At 35.0% G+C, this 14829-nt stretch overlaps 2 protein-coding genes across 2 annotated transcripts; both read left to right on the top strand.

Moving 5' to 3' along the window:
* Positions 1 to 3270: 3270 nt before the first annotated feature.
* On the top strand, positions 3271 to 7507 carry LOC146538660 (peroxisomal N(1)-acetyl-spermine/spermidine oxidase-like). The gene is made up of 8 exons (XM_085187080.1): positions 3271 to 3287; positions 3579 to 3758; positions 4055 to 4261; positions 4640 to 4847; positions 4933 to 5111; positions 5809 to 6076; positions 6523 to 6626; positions 7222 to 7507. The coding sequence occupies exons 1-8, from the start codon at positions 3271 to 3273 to the stop codon at positions 7466 to 7468; spliced, it is 1410 nt and encodes a 469-aa protein (XP_085043206.1). The 3' UTR covers positions 7469 to 7507.
* Positions 7508 to 9515: 2008 nt separating this feature from the next.
* LOC146538659 (spermine oxidase-like) lies at positions 9516 to 13538 on the top strand. The gene is made up of 9 exons (XM_085186953.1): positions 9516 to 9655; positions 10011 to 10193; positions 10441 to 10650; positions 10889 to 11102; positions 11518 to 11693; positions 11950 to 12072; positions 12328 to 12472; positions 12705 to 12808; positions 13236 to 13538. The coding sequence occupies exons 1-9, from the start codon at positions 9603 to 9605 to the stop codon at positions 13465 to 13467; spliced, it is 1440 nt and encodes a 479-aa protein (XP_085043079.1). The 5' UTR covers positions 9516 to 9602; the 3' UTR covers positions 13468 to 13538.
* The last annotated feature ends 1291 nt before the right edge of the window (positions 13539 to 14829 follow it).

Here is a 14829-nt window from a genome sequence, read left to right as displayed (position 1 = left end):
ATTAATTAGGTAGGCCTGTCGCCCATCTTGTAGGAAAATGTACTACACTATATGTGTATGTATATGTTGTACACTAGACTTTAGGAGGAAAAATTCAGGAAAATACAGAAAAATCTTAAAATAAATGCGGAGCGTCAAAAGAATGTTGTTTATTGGTTAAATTATTTAAATGATGTGTTGTTTTTTAACCGACTTCTTGCAGTCCGTTTGATGACCTAGCAGCAAGCCTAGGTTCAGGTACTGCACGGGACGCCTTTACCACGGGGGGATGCGTGGTGAGTGGCGAACCGTTACACAGCAAAGATTTTTAAGTACCATAATTTTAAATCTGTGCTACTAATCTTTTCAAGTACTTATTAAAATATATTTAAATGACTATTTTTAAACGGAAGAAATTATAGACAAAAGCCTACCTACTAATAACTACTACAAAAAATATGAAACCAAATATATCGCGCTGAAGTAATACATTCAACTCCAATTAAGCAATACGTGCAAACGCATCTAAATCTTTTTTACTATAGGCAGGCGGGCGCGGCGGACACGCTGTAAGCAAAACGCGGGGCGCGGAGGGACGCATGACGAGTGGCGAGCCGTTTCGCAGCAAGGATTTTTTGATATTGTAACAACTTCTAAAGTACTTATTAAAATGAAAAACAGTAAAAGACAGTTTTGATCTACATTAAATGGCCAACGTAACTAATATACTTATTTATATACTGAGAGTAAGGGATAAGTGAAACTTGAGTCGATACATACATAACAATTAAATGCGTTTTTCTCTAAAACTATTCGCAATTTCGAAATAGTGTAAAGAGCAAATTTTAAGATTATATATTTCAGATATTTTAAATTTTGGAAGTGGCAAATCTAGAATACACTGCGGAATTTTATTATATACACGTATGCTCAGACCCATAAAGGATTTATTAACTTTTTGGAGGCGAAAACTTGGAGTAACAATCTTATCTTTATTTTTTTAATTGGCATTCGTTTAACATAAGTGCGATTAAGCAAGTCGATTGATACAAATGTTTACACCTTATTTACATAAAGTACCTACTTATAAACAAACATTTTGGAGGTTAAAAGTCATTGATAAACACATTTTTTATAAATTATTTAATTTAAATAAATATCTGTTATAAGTACATACGCAATGTTATATAACACAGTTTAATTACCTCATTTGCTTGATAACATTATAATTTAGTTTTTTAAATTGTTTTATTATTAAGTAATGTAATATATTAAGTATCGTTGTAGGTAAAATTGTAATAATTCGGTGTAGATATAACTTGAAGAAATATTTTCGGATAGTTTTTTTAACACAAAACCCGGCGTTAAGTTGCGTCAATCCACACGCAATGTCTCTTTCTGTCTTAATACTAAGTTTTCGGCAATGTGCTTTCCTGTACAACTTTTATAAAAAAAATTGTATAGGATTTTTACTTTTACTACTAACTTCTCAGAAAAAGATGAAAGAAAAAAGGTTTTTTTATAAATTCAAACTTTATTTCTAGCGGGTTAGCTAGAAGAAGTTTATTAGTATACTAAGATGCATGTGTTATATGTTTTGAATACTAATATACTACCGTCTAAAAGGACGTTTGTTTATTATCAGTAGATTTTTATTAATTTGGCTTGTTGATTTTTATTTCAAGCAATAATTACTGAACTTTTCTACTGAGGGCATTTCAAAGAAACTGTTTTAACTCACCCCGTTTACGGTTTATATGACTGTTTTAATGAAACTCTTTAAGCGGATTCTTAAATTTCTGTTTAAAACAATTACTTAGGTGAATAATTCTCAAACACCAAGTCCATGAATCCTGAACCAACTTGGTATTCTTTACGACAAACCCTGATAGAATCTCTGATGATCACCATAAATTTCTACACCACTTTCAACTACTTAATCGTTCTGTTTGTAGATTTGATTACAATAAGTACCTACATATAGAATCTACATCACGCAGTACTTCAATTATGACGACATCATCATTTTTGTTCCCCGAAAACCTTTAAAAATTTATAGTACGTAGCTGAAAACCTCAATCTCACCCTATTGAAATTAGTTTGAAAATTATAAAACACCAATAGATATTTAAAAATTAATATTTATTCTTTTTATTTACAATTATCTTAGAGTTCTGATTTGTAGATTTACGTTTGCACTCGTACTTACCTCTAAAGAAATATGTCTGTCACAACCACTTATCTCAAGATCAGGTGGAGGTGGTTTATATCAAGCTCAAATATGGTCCAGGTCTTCATTCCGTCCGCCGCGATTCGTGGACGATTCTAGTTCCCGCGTCTCGCGGCCAGTGGCGGTCGAGGAGGAGCACCGTGAGATTTTAGTGGGTATTCGGACGGCCTACATCTGCCAGACCGCTCGAGTCCCCACTCGGGCCGGTATCCGTAACAGGATTTCCTCACGTAAAAAAAAAGGTTATCATTTCCTATCAATTAAATTCTAAATTTGCCGCGCAATCACAACCTACAATTTCGATATTCATACAATTGTTAAATTTGGCCCGACATGAGAATTTATTTAAAAAACAAAATCAGCTTCACGCTGTATCCCGCACACAGCAGGGTAGGCAGAGTGAACCTAGTGTTAAGACACTCCGTTCCCAACTTATGCCAAATTCTGGAGGCATTGCGTGTTGAGTAGCAGAACTCAACGCCGCGCCTTGCCTCGACACAAGTGCGAAGAAATGGAAATATAAACGTAAATACATATTGCACTTCCTCGAGTGGGGATCGAACCCACAACCGTCGCGTTACAGTCACACCCTTGTGCCTCTGCGCCACGACGGCCTTGAGAATTTATTTATTTATATATAAGTATTTTATAGTACGTACACCACAAATGGAAATACAAGCTAATTACAATTTATATCTAGTAAATGCACATAATATTTTTTAAAGCACAAAAGGCTTGCTAATTAGCGATTTCGTCCAGACAACCTTGAGGTTAGGAGAGATAAAATAAAAAATAATTAATGGATGGTGCAAATATACATACATATATAATTGTCTATTATATTTATACATATATTAATGTCGTATGAATAAAAAGTGCACGAATATACGTATTAAATAGATTAAATAAAGTAATTGTCTATGTCTTCATATTGGACAGTTCTTAAAAAATATTATTTGATTGATATTTAAAAAATACATAAAGATATGGAACGTCCAATAGGAAGTGGCAAGTCGCCCCGCAGAGTTAACCAAATAAGTTCTCATAAAACTTACTTGAGAATGTCGGCATTCCTAAAGTGAGAGTCTCAGAGGATCTCAGTCTATTTGTACGCTCTCCTAGAAATTAAAATTTCTTCGTTAAATAAGGACGAAACTTATTGGGAAATAATACACAGTATGGAAGTGACGGTATACGTAGATTCCGGGGATTGGGAGCCATTTAAACTCCGAACAAAACTCGGATACATGGTGATTAAATTAAATATGAACCGAATAGGAAGAAGTAAAGTGAAATCGCTCAAGTTTGTTTACCTTTGTTTAGTTTGTAGTCCTCGGTCATGTTAATATAATCGAGATTTTTTTCACAGATCCACATCAATACCCTACGATACCATCGTAGTAGGCCTCGGCTCAGCAGGTGTGACTGCAGCGTCAGACCTAGCCAGAGCTGGCAAGAGGGTTCTGGCTCTGGAAGCTGAAGATAGGATCGGTGGAAGAGTGAGGACAGTGCCATTTGGTGATGGTGTCTTGGAACTTGGCGGAGAATGGTTAGTATTTTTTTCACCCCATATCCCGCATATAGCAGGATAAACAGAGGGAATCTAGGGTTATGATACTCCATTCGGCGAAACTCAACGTCGTGTTTAGTCTCAAGCAGCTGAATTTATTCCGTCGTAGGTATGCTTTAACATTTCCAATTCTAAGTAAATAATTTAAGTATAATCAGTGTTATTGCGACACGTGGAAATGTATTTTATTATTTTCATTTAAAATTATAAAATTACTACAATTATCCTCGGACACGAAGAACCACGCGCAGATAAAACATAATTCAAAATTTCAGGATCCAAGGTACAGAAAAATGTCGGGCTTACGAGTCAGCTGTAAAGTATAATATCGGAGTTGTTCCTCAGGACATAATCCAAGAAATCTTCATGTCAGACGGTTCACCCGCCAACCACACTCTCATTAACGAGCTCATGGAATACTGTATGATGACTCAGAATAATCCAGAAAAAAATGAATCTGTTGCCAGTTTATTGACCAGAAAGTGAGTATAGAAGGAAGTAGTTTCGGGGAATGTTTATATTTAAATTATTTTCATTTCTTCGCTATGGTAGACGAAACACGGTGTTTAGTTTCGGCTCCCATCACGTAATGTCTCGGAAATTAGGCGGAGAGTGGGGAACGGAATGTCTTAGTATTAGGTTTACTCTACCCTGTTATATGTGGGATTCATCGTGAATCAAGAATTGTATATGTATAATGTTATTTTATGTATTCATTAATTATTCTTATTTATATATATTTCTAGGTATTAAAAATATAATACATTCAAATATTGAATTTGAGTTAGGTACACACTATTATGCTTTGACAAATATTCAGATAAAACGTTATTGTCCAATGTACTTTATATTTTTTCTAGATTAAAGGAGTATCTAAAAGAAAAATATCCAGATTTGCTAAAAAACAAGGACTTTTTGGATAATTTGTTGGATTCATTAAGTCTCTTGATAAATAACTACGACGACTTCTATGATTTAAGTGCACACGTGAAATTCAAGCCTCTAGAAGGACATCAACATATGTCCCTCCACAGATATGGATACAAGACCTTCTTTGATATTTTACTGGTAGGGTACCTGCAGTTTCATCCGCATCGCTAAATATCAGTCGTAGTTCTTAAAACCGAACCAATATCTTTGTTTCCCTCCGCAGAACACATACAACAACGGTCCAGGCTGGCCTACTCTGGATATAATATTAAACAAAGAAGTAGTGGAGATAAGGTGGCCGCAGAACTACACCGATAACGTGGAGGTGATTACCAAAGATGGCGATGTGTATAAAGCAAACAATGCTATCGTTACCGTTTCTATCGGAGTGTTGAAGGAACGGTAAGGCTCAATATATTAAAATGTAACATCGATTTTTATTACTGCTGAGATTATAAATGTGAAAGTTTCTGAAGATGAATGCTTGTTACACTTTTAAGCAAAAATATGGAAAGGTGAAGGAACTATAAACTTTACAGTAATATAGCTATGGAATATTAAGTAAAAAAACAGAATAGAAATTGAGAAAACTAACTTTTTTAATCTTTTTCAAAAAGAAAAAAAAGTATATTAAAAGAAGTAGCCTCCGGGGCTATGCAAGAACCTCTTGGCACAGGTAGCCGTGGTCTGTGGCGGTCAGGAAGGAACACTGTGTGGTTATAGTCGGTAGTGTAGCCGGCCTATATCTGCACGAGTCCCACATAACCTGCTTGAGTTTTCCCTTTCCCTTCCTCATGATAAAAAATATACCTATTATAAAAATGCTCTCAACTTCACTCAAAAGCTATATATAATATACGTCAGGCTTGTCAAGTAACTCATATATTTAAGTTTACAGCTTACATAAACCTTAGTAAAATGATTAATTTTGTGTTGATGAATAAAATTGTCATAATAAGGATAAGGCTTAACACGTAATGTGTTGAAAATTGGACGAAAATAGAGAATAGAATGTCTTAACAGTATGTTCTCTGTCCACCCTGCTGGATGGGGGATAAGGCGTCAAGCTGAATATTTAATTCCATGCATTCATTTACAGACACTCAAGCTTGTTTTCACCAGCTTTGCCTCAAGAAAAGATTAACGCCATTGAGAAAGTGTCAATAGGAGTTATTGGCAAGATAATCTTGAAATTTGACGAGCAATGGCTGCCGAGTGGTAGGTTTTACAGCTTCCTATGGAGAGGAGAGGACAAGAAGGAGATTAGTGAAGAGGATCATTGGATCACTAAAATATTTACTTGCAGTACTCCTTTGGGTTCGAAATATGCGCTCACATGCTTTACGAGCAGTGAAATAGCTAAATTGGTATTTATTAAGAAAATTATTGTTTTAGAAGTTATTGCATTTATATCAAAATCTTGGAATAAATTTGATTTAAATAAATATGAAACTAGGAATATACCACTACTAAAAAAAAACAAACGCAATAGAGACAGTCGGAGGGAATGAAATTTTTATTTTTTCGCCCTGGTAATGAAGCAAAGCGCATCGTTAAGTTCCGCTACTTAACACGCAATGCCTGCAGAATTCAGCGGAAAGTGTGGCACGGAAGTGTCTTAATGAGATCGGAGCGCCTAAATACTAGGATCCCAAGTTCCTTCTACCTACCCTGCTATGCAGCTAAAGAAAAGATATATAAAATAGTAATAATCATATTTACTATCTAGTTAACAATATTGTGTGCTGGGTGATAAAAAAAAGTAGAAGTAAATGTAAAATAATATATATCAAATATGTATTTAATATTTAAGGTGGAAACATTACCCGAAGATGTAGTAAAAGAAAAACTGATGGTGCTTATACGCAAATTTATGGGGAAAAATTGGAAAGTTCCAGAACCTTCTGGAATAATTAGGTAAAAATACGACGGTGCAATGTTTAAGCGTATTACGAATAAACCTCTGAATACCATCTATTAAACGGGCCCATTATGGACTACGTTGGACTTGCAAGACTAAACCCATACATGTGCACGCCGTGCACGGTAAAGACCGAGCAAGCAGAACTTGTTGATATGAATTCGCTCAGTTCTAGAGAGCGGAACGAAGTAATTATATAAAATACAAACCTCTTTGTTGGTGAAATTTAAACCTATTCTATTTAATAGAAGCATAACTCTATATCGGTGGCCCGATGCAGTACAACTCTTAGTTACTTCTCTTTGATCTTGCAAGCAAAACCACAGACGTCTTATATATAGATAATATAGGGGCTAGTCGTGGCACAGGGATATGCAGCTATAAGCACGACAGGTGGTCGGTCTGATTCCCACTTGGGGAAATTAAATGTTTAATACTTTAAATTCCTCCATCTGGTAACATCTGGAACAGAAGTGTCTTAACGGGACAGGGTATCTTAACACTAAGTTCCCAGGTTTCCTCTGTCTTTCTGGCTATGTACGTGACACAGCTTGAAGCTACTATAAATATATATTATGTTCACTTCCACAGATCCTCATGGTATTCGAACCCGTTTACCCGAGGTAGTTACACCTACGACAACATGTTAACTTATGAATATCCCAACGGGAGGGCCATCCTCGGGGAACCCCTGGTCGATGGCTCTGGCATACCCAAAGTGATGTTCGCGGGGGAGGCGACCAATTTGAATCACTACGCAACCGTTCATGGGGCGAGTGAAACGGGCAATAGGGAGGCGAAGAGAGTACTGTCACTAAGTGTTGGCAAAGATTATTGATGTATTTTTATATATTAATTAAAATTATGTGCTAATGTTGATTGTTGTTTTAGTTAATTCTAATTTGAAATAACATTTAGGCCGAAGCCGTTGCGGGCCAAGGGCATATGCATGCGACTATAAATGCAACGGTTTGGTTGGGTTTGATTTCTACTTGGAGAATGAAATATTTAACATATTTTTTAAATTCTTTTCTCTGGCAATAAGGTGAAGCGCGCTACTCAACACGCAATGTTTTAAGAATTTGGCCCAAAGTGGGGAATGGACGATTCATAATGGAAACTGAGATCCCAGGTCTCATCTACTTACCCTACTGATGAAAATATTGTCTTTATGGGATTAGAGAGCTATCTAAAGGTAGTCGTGCTAATTTTTACCGTCCATAGTCTATGTAATAATATAATACATAACGTGATCAGACTTTCCTAGACTTGTTTTTCTACCATCTAAATCCCAGTCAACAAATGACCTTATTATGAATTTCGCCTATAATCTATATAATATATAAAAGGAGATGTTCCGTAAGACGTTGTCGAGGTAAGACGCACACCGCTGATGACAGAAACATGAAATTTAGACAGATATTTATTTTCATAACGTACACTCACTAAGAAGGGATTTTGAAATATTTAAACCCTGAAAGGGTGAAATAGGGAATTGAAAGTTTGTACGGAAAAATGTTTAAATTGGCACCAATTTTTATAAAACATGATATTCAGATTCTAAAAATACATATTTAATTCTCATTTCATATCAGAATTTACCCCCTAAACTGAAAATAATTTCATAAATATATTTAATAAAAATTCGTATGATTTAAGCGGGCGAAGCCGCCTGAGTCTGCTAGTATAATGTAAGTAGGTAAATCATAGTTTTTTTGTATTACTTACTTACCATACAATTTGGTTATCGCATATATACACACATTAAGCCATTTAAAATTAGTTAGGTAGGCCTGTCGCCTATCTTGTAGGAAAATGTACACTATATATGTATATGTTGTACACTAGACTAGGAGGTTAAATTTCCTAAAAACAGATAGATGGAAATAGTTTATTGCATACATAGTTAATACGAGGAAAATACAGAAAAATCTTTAAATAAATGCAGAGCGTCAAAAGAATGTTGCTTATTAGTTAAATTATTTAAATGATGTGTTGTTTTTTAACCGACTTCTTGCAGTCCGTTCGATGACCGCAAGCCTAGGTTCAGGTACTGCACGGGACGCCTTTACCACCGTCGGCATTCTTACAAGCAGTCTGCAATTCCAATTTTTTTCAGGGTCAGTTATCCGGTGTCGCTATAAATGCCAATAGGACTGAAAACATTAAACTGATGGTCGAAAAAAAATATTACTATTATAATGTTATTTCTAGGAATAGTATATCCAAGATGCTCACTCCTCATTTCAAAGAGTACTCCAAATTTTATTTCTGTAGCATTGACATATTAATATAGGTTCACAGTGTACCCTAGAACCCAGTGTAGTAAAATACCAATCACCGCCCATTCTTCGAGTGGGAATCGGATCCTACACATAATATGACCTTTTAAAAATAAATGTGCCTTTGGTAAACAATTGTGTTTCTGTTTATATCAAAAAAAAAATTAAAACTTTAATCAACTTCAAATACCTGACTGGTATAGGAAGAGGAGGACTCCTGTATATAAGGCAGACATGCATGTATCATATAGATACTAATGCGTAATGCGCGATGCATAAACATTTGTATTGATGACACTTAGACTCCTTCATAAGTTGCAATAGAAGTGATTTAAAATGCAAAAGAAAAATTTTTATATTGGTTTTAGTTTTGGAAACATTTGTCTGCCTATAGGTAGAAATGATTATACTTAAACTTAAATATCACATACATGCCAAAAAAATGTACAAAAAATTATGTCCTATTTTTTAAATGGTTTTGTTAAATGGGTTATAATATAAAATAGGTTCAAAGTTAATTACTATTACAGTTTATTAATTAATTCAAAATACTTAGCGCATAAATTTTTATCTAACAAAAGGACTTTTTTTAATTTATACATCGATAAAGAAATGGAATAATTAAAATTTTCGTATAAATAAGCTTACAATTATTGTTGAAGTCAGTACCAGCAGAGGGTTCACTCAGCAATGGGGGCTTTAGCAAATATTGTTCTTAGCTTCGTGCTTTTCCTGCATTATGTGTGAGTATTACTTTCCTTTTTATGAATTATTTCTTTGTGTATAATAATAGGACTAGCTTGCGTTTGCGGTTTCACCTCCGTGAACACATGAACGAAATCGAGAGTTATATATGATATACATTTCCCAGGATTAGGACGGGATAAGTCTGACCGCAGCTATAGCGGGATGTGTATATGTAGCCTATTGAACTCCTCAACAGAATATCACATACAAAAATAATTCAATTCGTGTGCACAATTCACCAAATCGTGTGTCCAAAACCAGAACTTAACGCCGTAATTTTGCTTAACAGAACAGGGAAATGAAAAAACATTTACTATTTATTATACTGAATAATTAATCTGCCTATTACAGATCACCGTCATCAGTACCATACGATACGATTGTGGTGGGCCTGGGGTCAGCAGGCGTGACAGCGGCGACGAACCTCGCCAGAGCTGGGAAGAGAGTCCTGGCTTTGGAAGCAAAGAACCAGATTGGTGGAAGAATAAAATCAGTCTCTGTTGGCGATGGGCTGGTGGAACTTGGTGGTGAAACGTAAGATTTAGATTATATTTAGGCATAAATTGGAACGATTACTAACTATGTGATTTTTAAGTTATATTAGAGTCAGTTATATTATTTTAGAGTCAGTTACATTTTATATACGTAGATTTATTATAAGTATACATAGAAATTGCTATATATTTGCAGGCAAACTTATGCCTTGAGTTCATTCAACCCTTGCGTTTTCACGCAAATCTAATAGCGGGCAACGACTTATGAAATCATAAACCTATTTCAGAATGCAAGGCATAAAATCAAGCCCGATTTACGAGGTTGCAATGAAAAACAACATCGGTCTGGTTGCTGTGAACATATCACAGAATATTTACTTCTCAGATGGGTCGTTAGGCAACAACGTTGTTTTGAACGACATCATAATGTACACATTCAAAAGTTTATACAGAGCCCCCGAGGAAGAAGGGCCTCTGAGCGACATGCTTCCTGGAAGGTAAAAATATTTTAATTCTTAAATTTAAAATCACACGATTTTCTAATATAATATACCTACCTACGTCACCTTACCTACGTTACCTACGTCAAAACTATTCGTATTAACGTGAACTTTCAGTGTGCCTCAGTAAATGGATTAAAAAAAATAGTTTTATCAATTAAAAACAGTTATTCCTGAGATTCCTGTTAAAAATATCAATCAATAAACATTTTTTACTCATCATTACAATTTTCAGGATAACAGCGTACATAAAGAGAAATTATCCAAAATTACTTAAGGACAAGGACTTTATTGAAAACTTCTTAGAGTACTTGAATCTTCTTATTAGCGGTTATGAGGGTGCGAACGATTGGACTGAACTGAGTGCCCACACCACGTTTGAAGACTTGGATGGACCTCGTATGTCCTGGCATAAATATGGATTCAAGTCATTTTTGGACATTATTTTGGTAAGTAAAGATATCATATTATGTCTTTAGTCTGTCTGGAAAACTATCCGGAACTCGGAAAACCCTGCAATAACCCGCTTATTAAAATATAAAGTTTAAAGTTAAAAAAAGAATCTAGTTTTAATTTTCTTAAGAATCGTCTAAAATATTTTCTTAATTGTAGCTATTTGTTAAGCAATAAAAGCTAAAGGTAGAGAAAATCTATAAAAAAATGCTGTAGGAATATTATATTTTAATGAGTTCTGATTTCTGTGTATGATATAATAATAATAAAAAACATATGATAACAAAGCACGGGGTCGAGTTCCGCCACTCAACACACAATATCTTGAGAAATAGGCGAAAATTAACATTAAGTTCGCGGAGTTGTTTTTATTCATATACCTTCAATGTTTTTATTTTTTTCTCTCAACAGAATACTTACAACGACGGTCCCGGCTGGCCAAGCTTAGATATAAAGTCAAACAAGGAGGTGGTTGATATTAAATGGCCAAAACAGTCCGGTAGTGTTGAAGTGACATGCAAAGATGGCGAAGTGTATATAGCTGACAATGTTATTGTTACCCTCTCACTTGGAGTTCTTAAAGAAAGGTAATCAACAGCATATTTTTGCAATGCTAAACGCTTCTTCAGCTTCAGCTTCACTTCGTTCCCCACTTTCCGCCGAATTCTAGAGCGTTGCGGTGCAGCATTGCGTGTTAAGTGGCGGAACTCAACGCCAACGCTTCAATAATGCCAAACGAATTTAGATAATATTTTGTAAATTGAAACTACAAGAATACAAAACTGGAATTCATTTAAATAAAATAATTGTATAATAAATGATTTGTTTAATAATGATTCACAGACATTCTGAACTTTTCTCGCCGTCTCTGCCACGAGATAAAATTAAGGCCATTGAAAAAATGCCTTTTGGAGGAATTGTCAAAATTATACTGACATTTGACGAAGAATGGCTGCCTATTGGAAGGTAAATAGGTTTTTTAATATTTTTTTTAGTCACATTACAACGTTTATAAGACGTAATTATTTAATAGCTTCACGGCGTACCCCGCATATAACAGGATAGGCAAAAGGAAGCTAGCCTTAATACAGTACACATTCTACTCACACTTACTACACATTCTCGGTAATTGGACGGTGCATGGGGAACTGATCCCCCCATGCACGACGCGTCCAATTACAGAGGCATTGCGTGTTGACTAAAATATATTTTTAATTCTAGGTATTACGGTTTCTTATGGAAGGGAGAAGACAGAGATGACATCAGGGAAGAAGACAGCTGGATTACCAAGATTATAACCTGCAGTACTCCAATGGGAGCCAGAAAAGCTTTAACATGTTATTCAAGAAGTGAAGTTGCTAAAGCGGTATGTGTATTTTTCTTTGGACTTTTTAGTGGCAATATTTGGGTTATTGTATACATCACTTCGTGTTTGAAATTTAGTATAGTTTACGACAATAGGTCCTCTCTATCTTCCCTGCTAATTGTTATTAGTCAGATAAAACGTGAAGCTAAAAAATAAATACATAAAATTCACTACAATTCCAATTGCTAATCATTGAGTTAAAATTTAGAACTTTTTATAACTTCTTTTCAAGATCGAATCCCTGCCAAAGGAAGTTGTCAAGTCAAAACTGGTTAAACTTTTGAAGAGGTTTATGGGCAAGAGCATGTCGATACCAGAACCGAACAAGATTATTGTGTAAGGCTTTTTTTATATATTTTCTTTTCAGTTATTGTACACTGCTTAAAAGATAGATTAGATCTTAGAGTGAAGGTTAGTACGAGTAATTAAAGTTATTCTTTTGAGTTAGTCAAAGGAATATGTCGAAAGACATAAACGGCACTATATTTGATCTTCCCTTAGTATCTCAAAGTGTAAAGAAAGTGGAGTACGATAACCACGTTAACACACTTATTAATATAAATATGGTATTAATATGAATTAATGTTAAGACCCTCTCTTTCTCACTTTCCATCTCATTAAGGGGCCACTATGTGTTGAGAAGGTGAACTGAATCTTGCGCTTTAACTTGTAACAACACTTGGAAATTCATAACCGTAGCTTTTACAGTCAGGCGGTGTTCACGGTTTTTAATCGTATAATTAAGAAAAACTGTTCATTTCAGATCATCATTCTTCTCGGACCCACACATTCGCGGTTGTTTGTCCTACGATGATTCATTTATGTATGAATATCCGAACGCAAGACATATTCTAGGGGAGCCCCTTGTTGACAAGTGGGGAAATCCCCGAGTGTTGTTCGCGGGTGAGGCTACTAGTCTCAATCACTACGCTACCGTTCATGGCGCGAGTGAAACTGGAGAGAGAGAAGCTAAGAGAATCCTGGAAAGAAGTTAAAAATTAAAAAGCTTTTTTTACAAATAACGCTTACTAAATATTCTACTATGTGTCCTAAATCACAAATGAAATAAAATTTATATGTCTTTGACGATTTCTTTTTATTTTTTACTTATGGTATGAACGTTTCTCCTATTAATGACAATTAATTTTTGCACCTACATACTCGGACAGTATTTTTAATGTTTACCCTCTTAGAGGCATTCCGTATCAGAGTTATAAGTATAAAAAATTAATCAAATCGGTTAAATGATATTTATTTATTTATTTATATATACTTTATTGCACAAAATTACAAAAAAACAATGTACAAAAGGCGGGCTTAACGCTAAAAGCATTCTCTCCCAGCCGACCTTGTCATGTGGGATAATAAGTATGCAGGTGTGCAGAAGTAAAATATACATACATATACATACATACACATCCAATAAATATATAAATATACATATAATAAATAGTTATACATATAATATATAATTATAATAAAATATTACGGATATTATAAATAAAAGAAATAAAAAAAAAATACATAAAAATATAAACCATATAATAATATAGCATACCATATATACTCCAATATATACAATTAATTAAATAGATGAATATTATATATTTATGTTATTTTTTAAAAAATACTCTTTTACCCGGCGCTTGAATACCTCACGAGAGGGAGCTTTTCTTATGGGCTCGGGTAGCTCATTCCATAGCCTGACACCAGCGACCGCAAAGGAGTCAGACATGAACCCTGACGTATGCCGGGGTGTGGACAGCATAAAATTGGATTGGGAACGTAAGGATGTATCGTGGAAAGAGGAAAGGAAGGAAAAGTCAGAAGATAGATAAGTGGGAGACTGAGGATTGAAGAGGATGGAGTAAAGTAAACAAAGGACTCTAGACTTCCTGCGATCAGCCACAGAAAGCCAGCCAAGCTGCCTCCTATAAGATGATATACGGTCATACTTGCGGAGGTTATAAATAAAGCGTATACAAGTGTTGAGTATCCGCTCGAGCTTGTTTACCAGTTCTTTATTCATATCCAAGGAGCAAGCATCACCGTAATCAATAATAGGAAGCAGCAAGGTATTGACCAACTGTAGTTTGGTCTGCACAGGTAAGAAATTTTTGAGGCGCACCATTGAGTGCAAGGAAGCGTAAATTTTGCGGGACATATCTGCCACATGATTGCTCCAAGTTAATTTATTATCAATTATAATACCTAAGTCTTTTACAGTGGTGGTGAAATTGATGACCGTGCCATTATAAGTTAAGTTGGGCAGTTTGCTGTAATCGAGCTTGGCTAGCTGTCGCGAGCTGCCGATAATTATAGCCTGACATTTGTCAGGATTAACGTTTATTCCGTAT

This window comes from Heliconius melpomene, chromosome 6, assembly GCF_056956725.1.
Source record: "Heliconius melpomene rosina isolate 202511_hmr_F chromosome 6, ASM5695672v1, whole genome shotgun sequence".
NCBI lineage: Eukaryota > Metazoa > Arthropoda > Insecta > Lepidoptera > Nymphalidae > Heliconius > Heliconius melpomene.
Note: the sequence above shows the minus strand (reverse complement) of the source record. Positions and strands in the feature narration are given on the sequence as shown.

Coding starts and splice junctions, on each gene's coding strand:
- LOC146538660 (XM_085187080.1), top strand. Junction 4,262..4,639: donor GCCAGTTTATTGACCAGAAA/GTGAGTATAGAA, acceptor TATTTTTTCTAG/ATTAAAGGAGTATCTAAAAG. Junction 6,627..7,221: donor GAACCTTCTGGAATAATTAG/GTAAAAATACGA, acceptor TCACTTCCACAG/ATCCTCATGGTATTCGAACC.
- LOC146538659 (XM_085186953.1), top strand. CDS start 9,603: ATGGGGGCTTTAGCAAATATTGTTCTTAGCTTCGTGCTTTTCCTGCAT. Junction 11,103..11,517: donor CATTTTTGGACATTATTTTG/GTAAGTAAAGAT, acceptor TTCTCTCAACAG/AATACTTACAACGACGGTCC. Junction 12,809..13,235: donor GAACCGAACAAGATTATTGT/GTAAGGCTTTTT, acceptor TGTTCATTTCAG/ATCATCATTCTTCTCGGACC.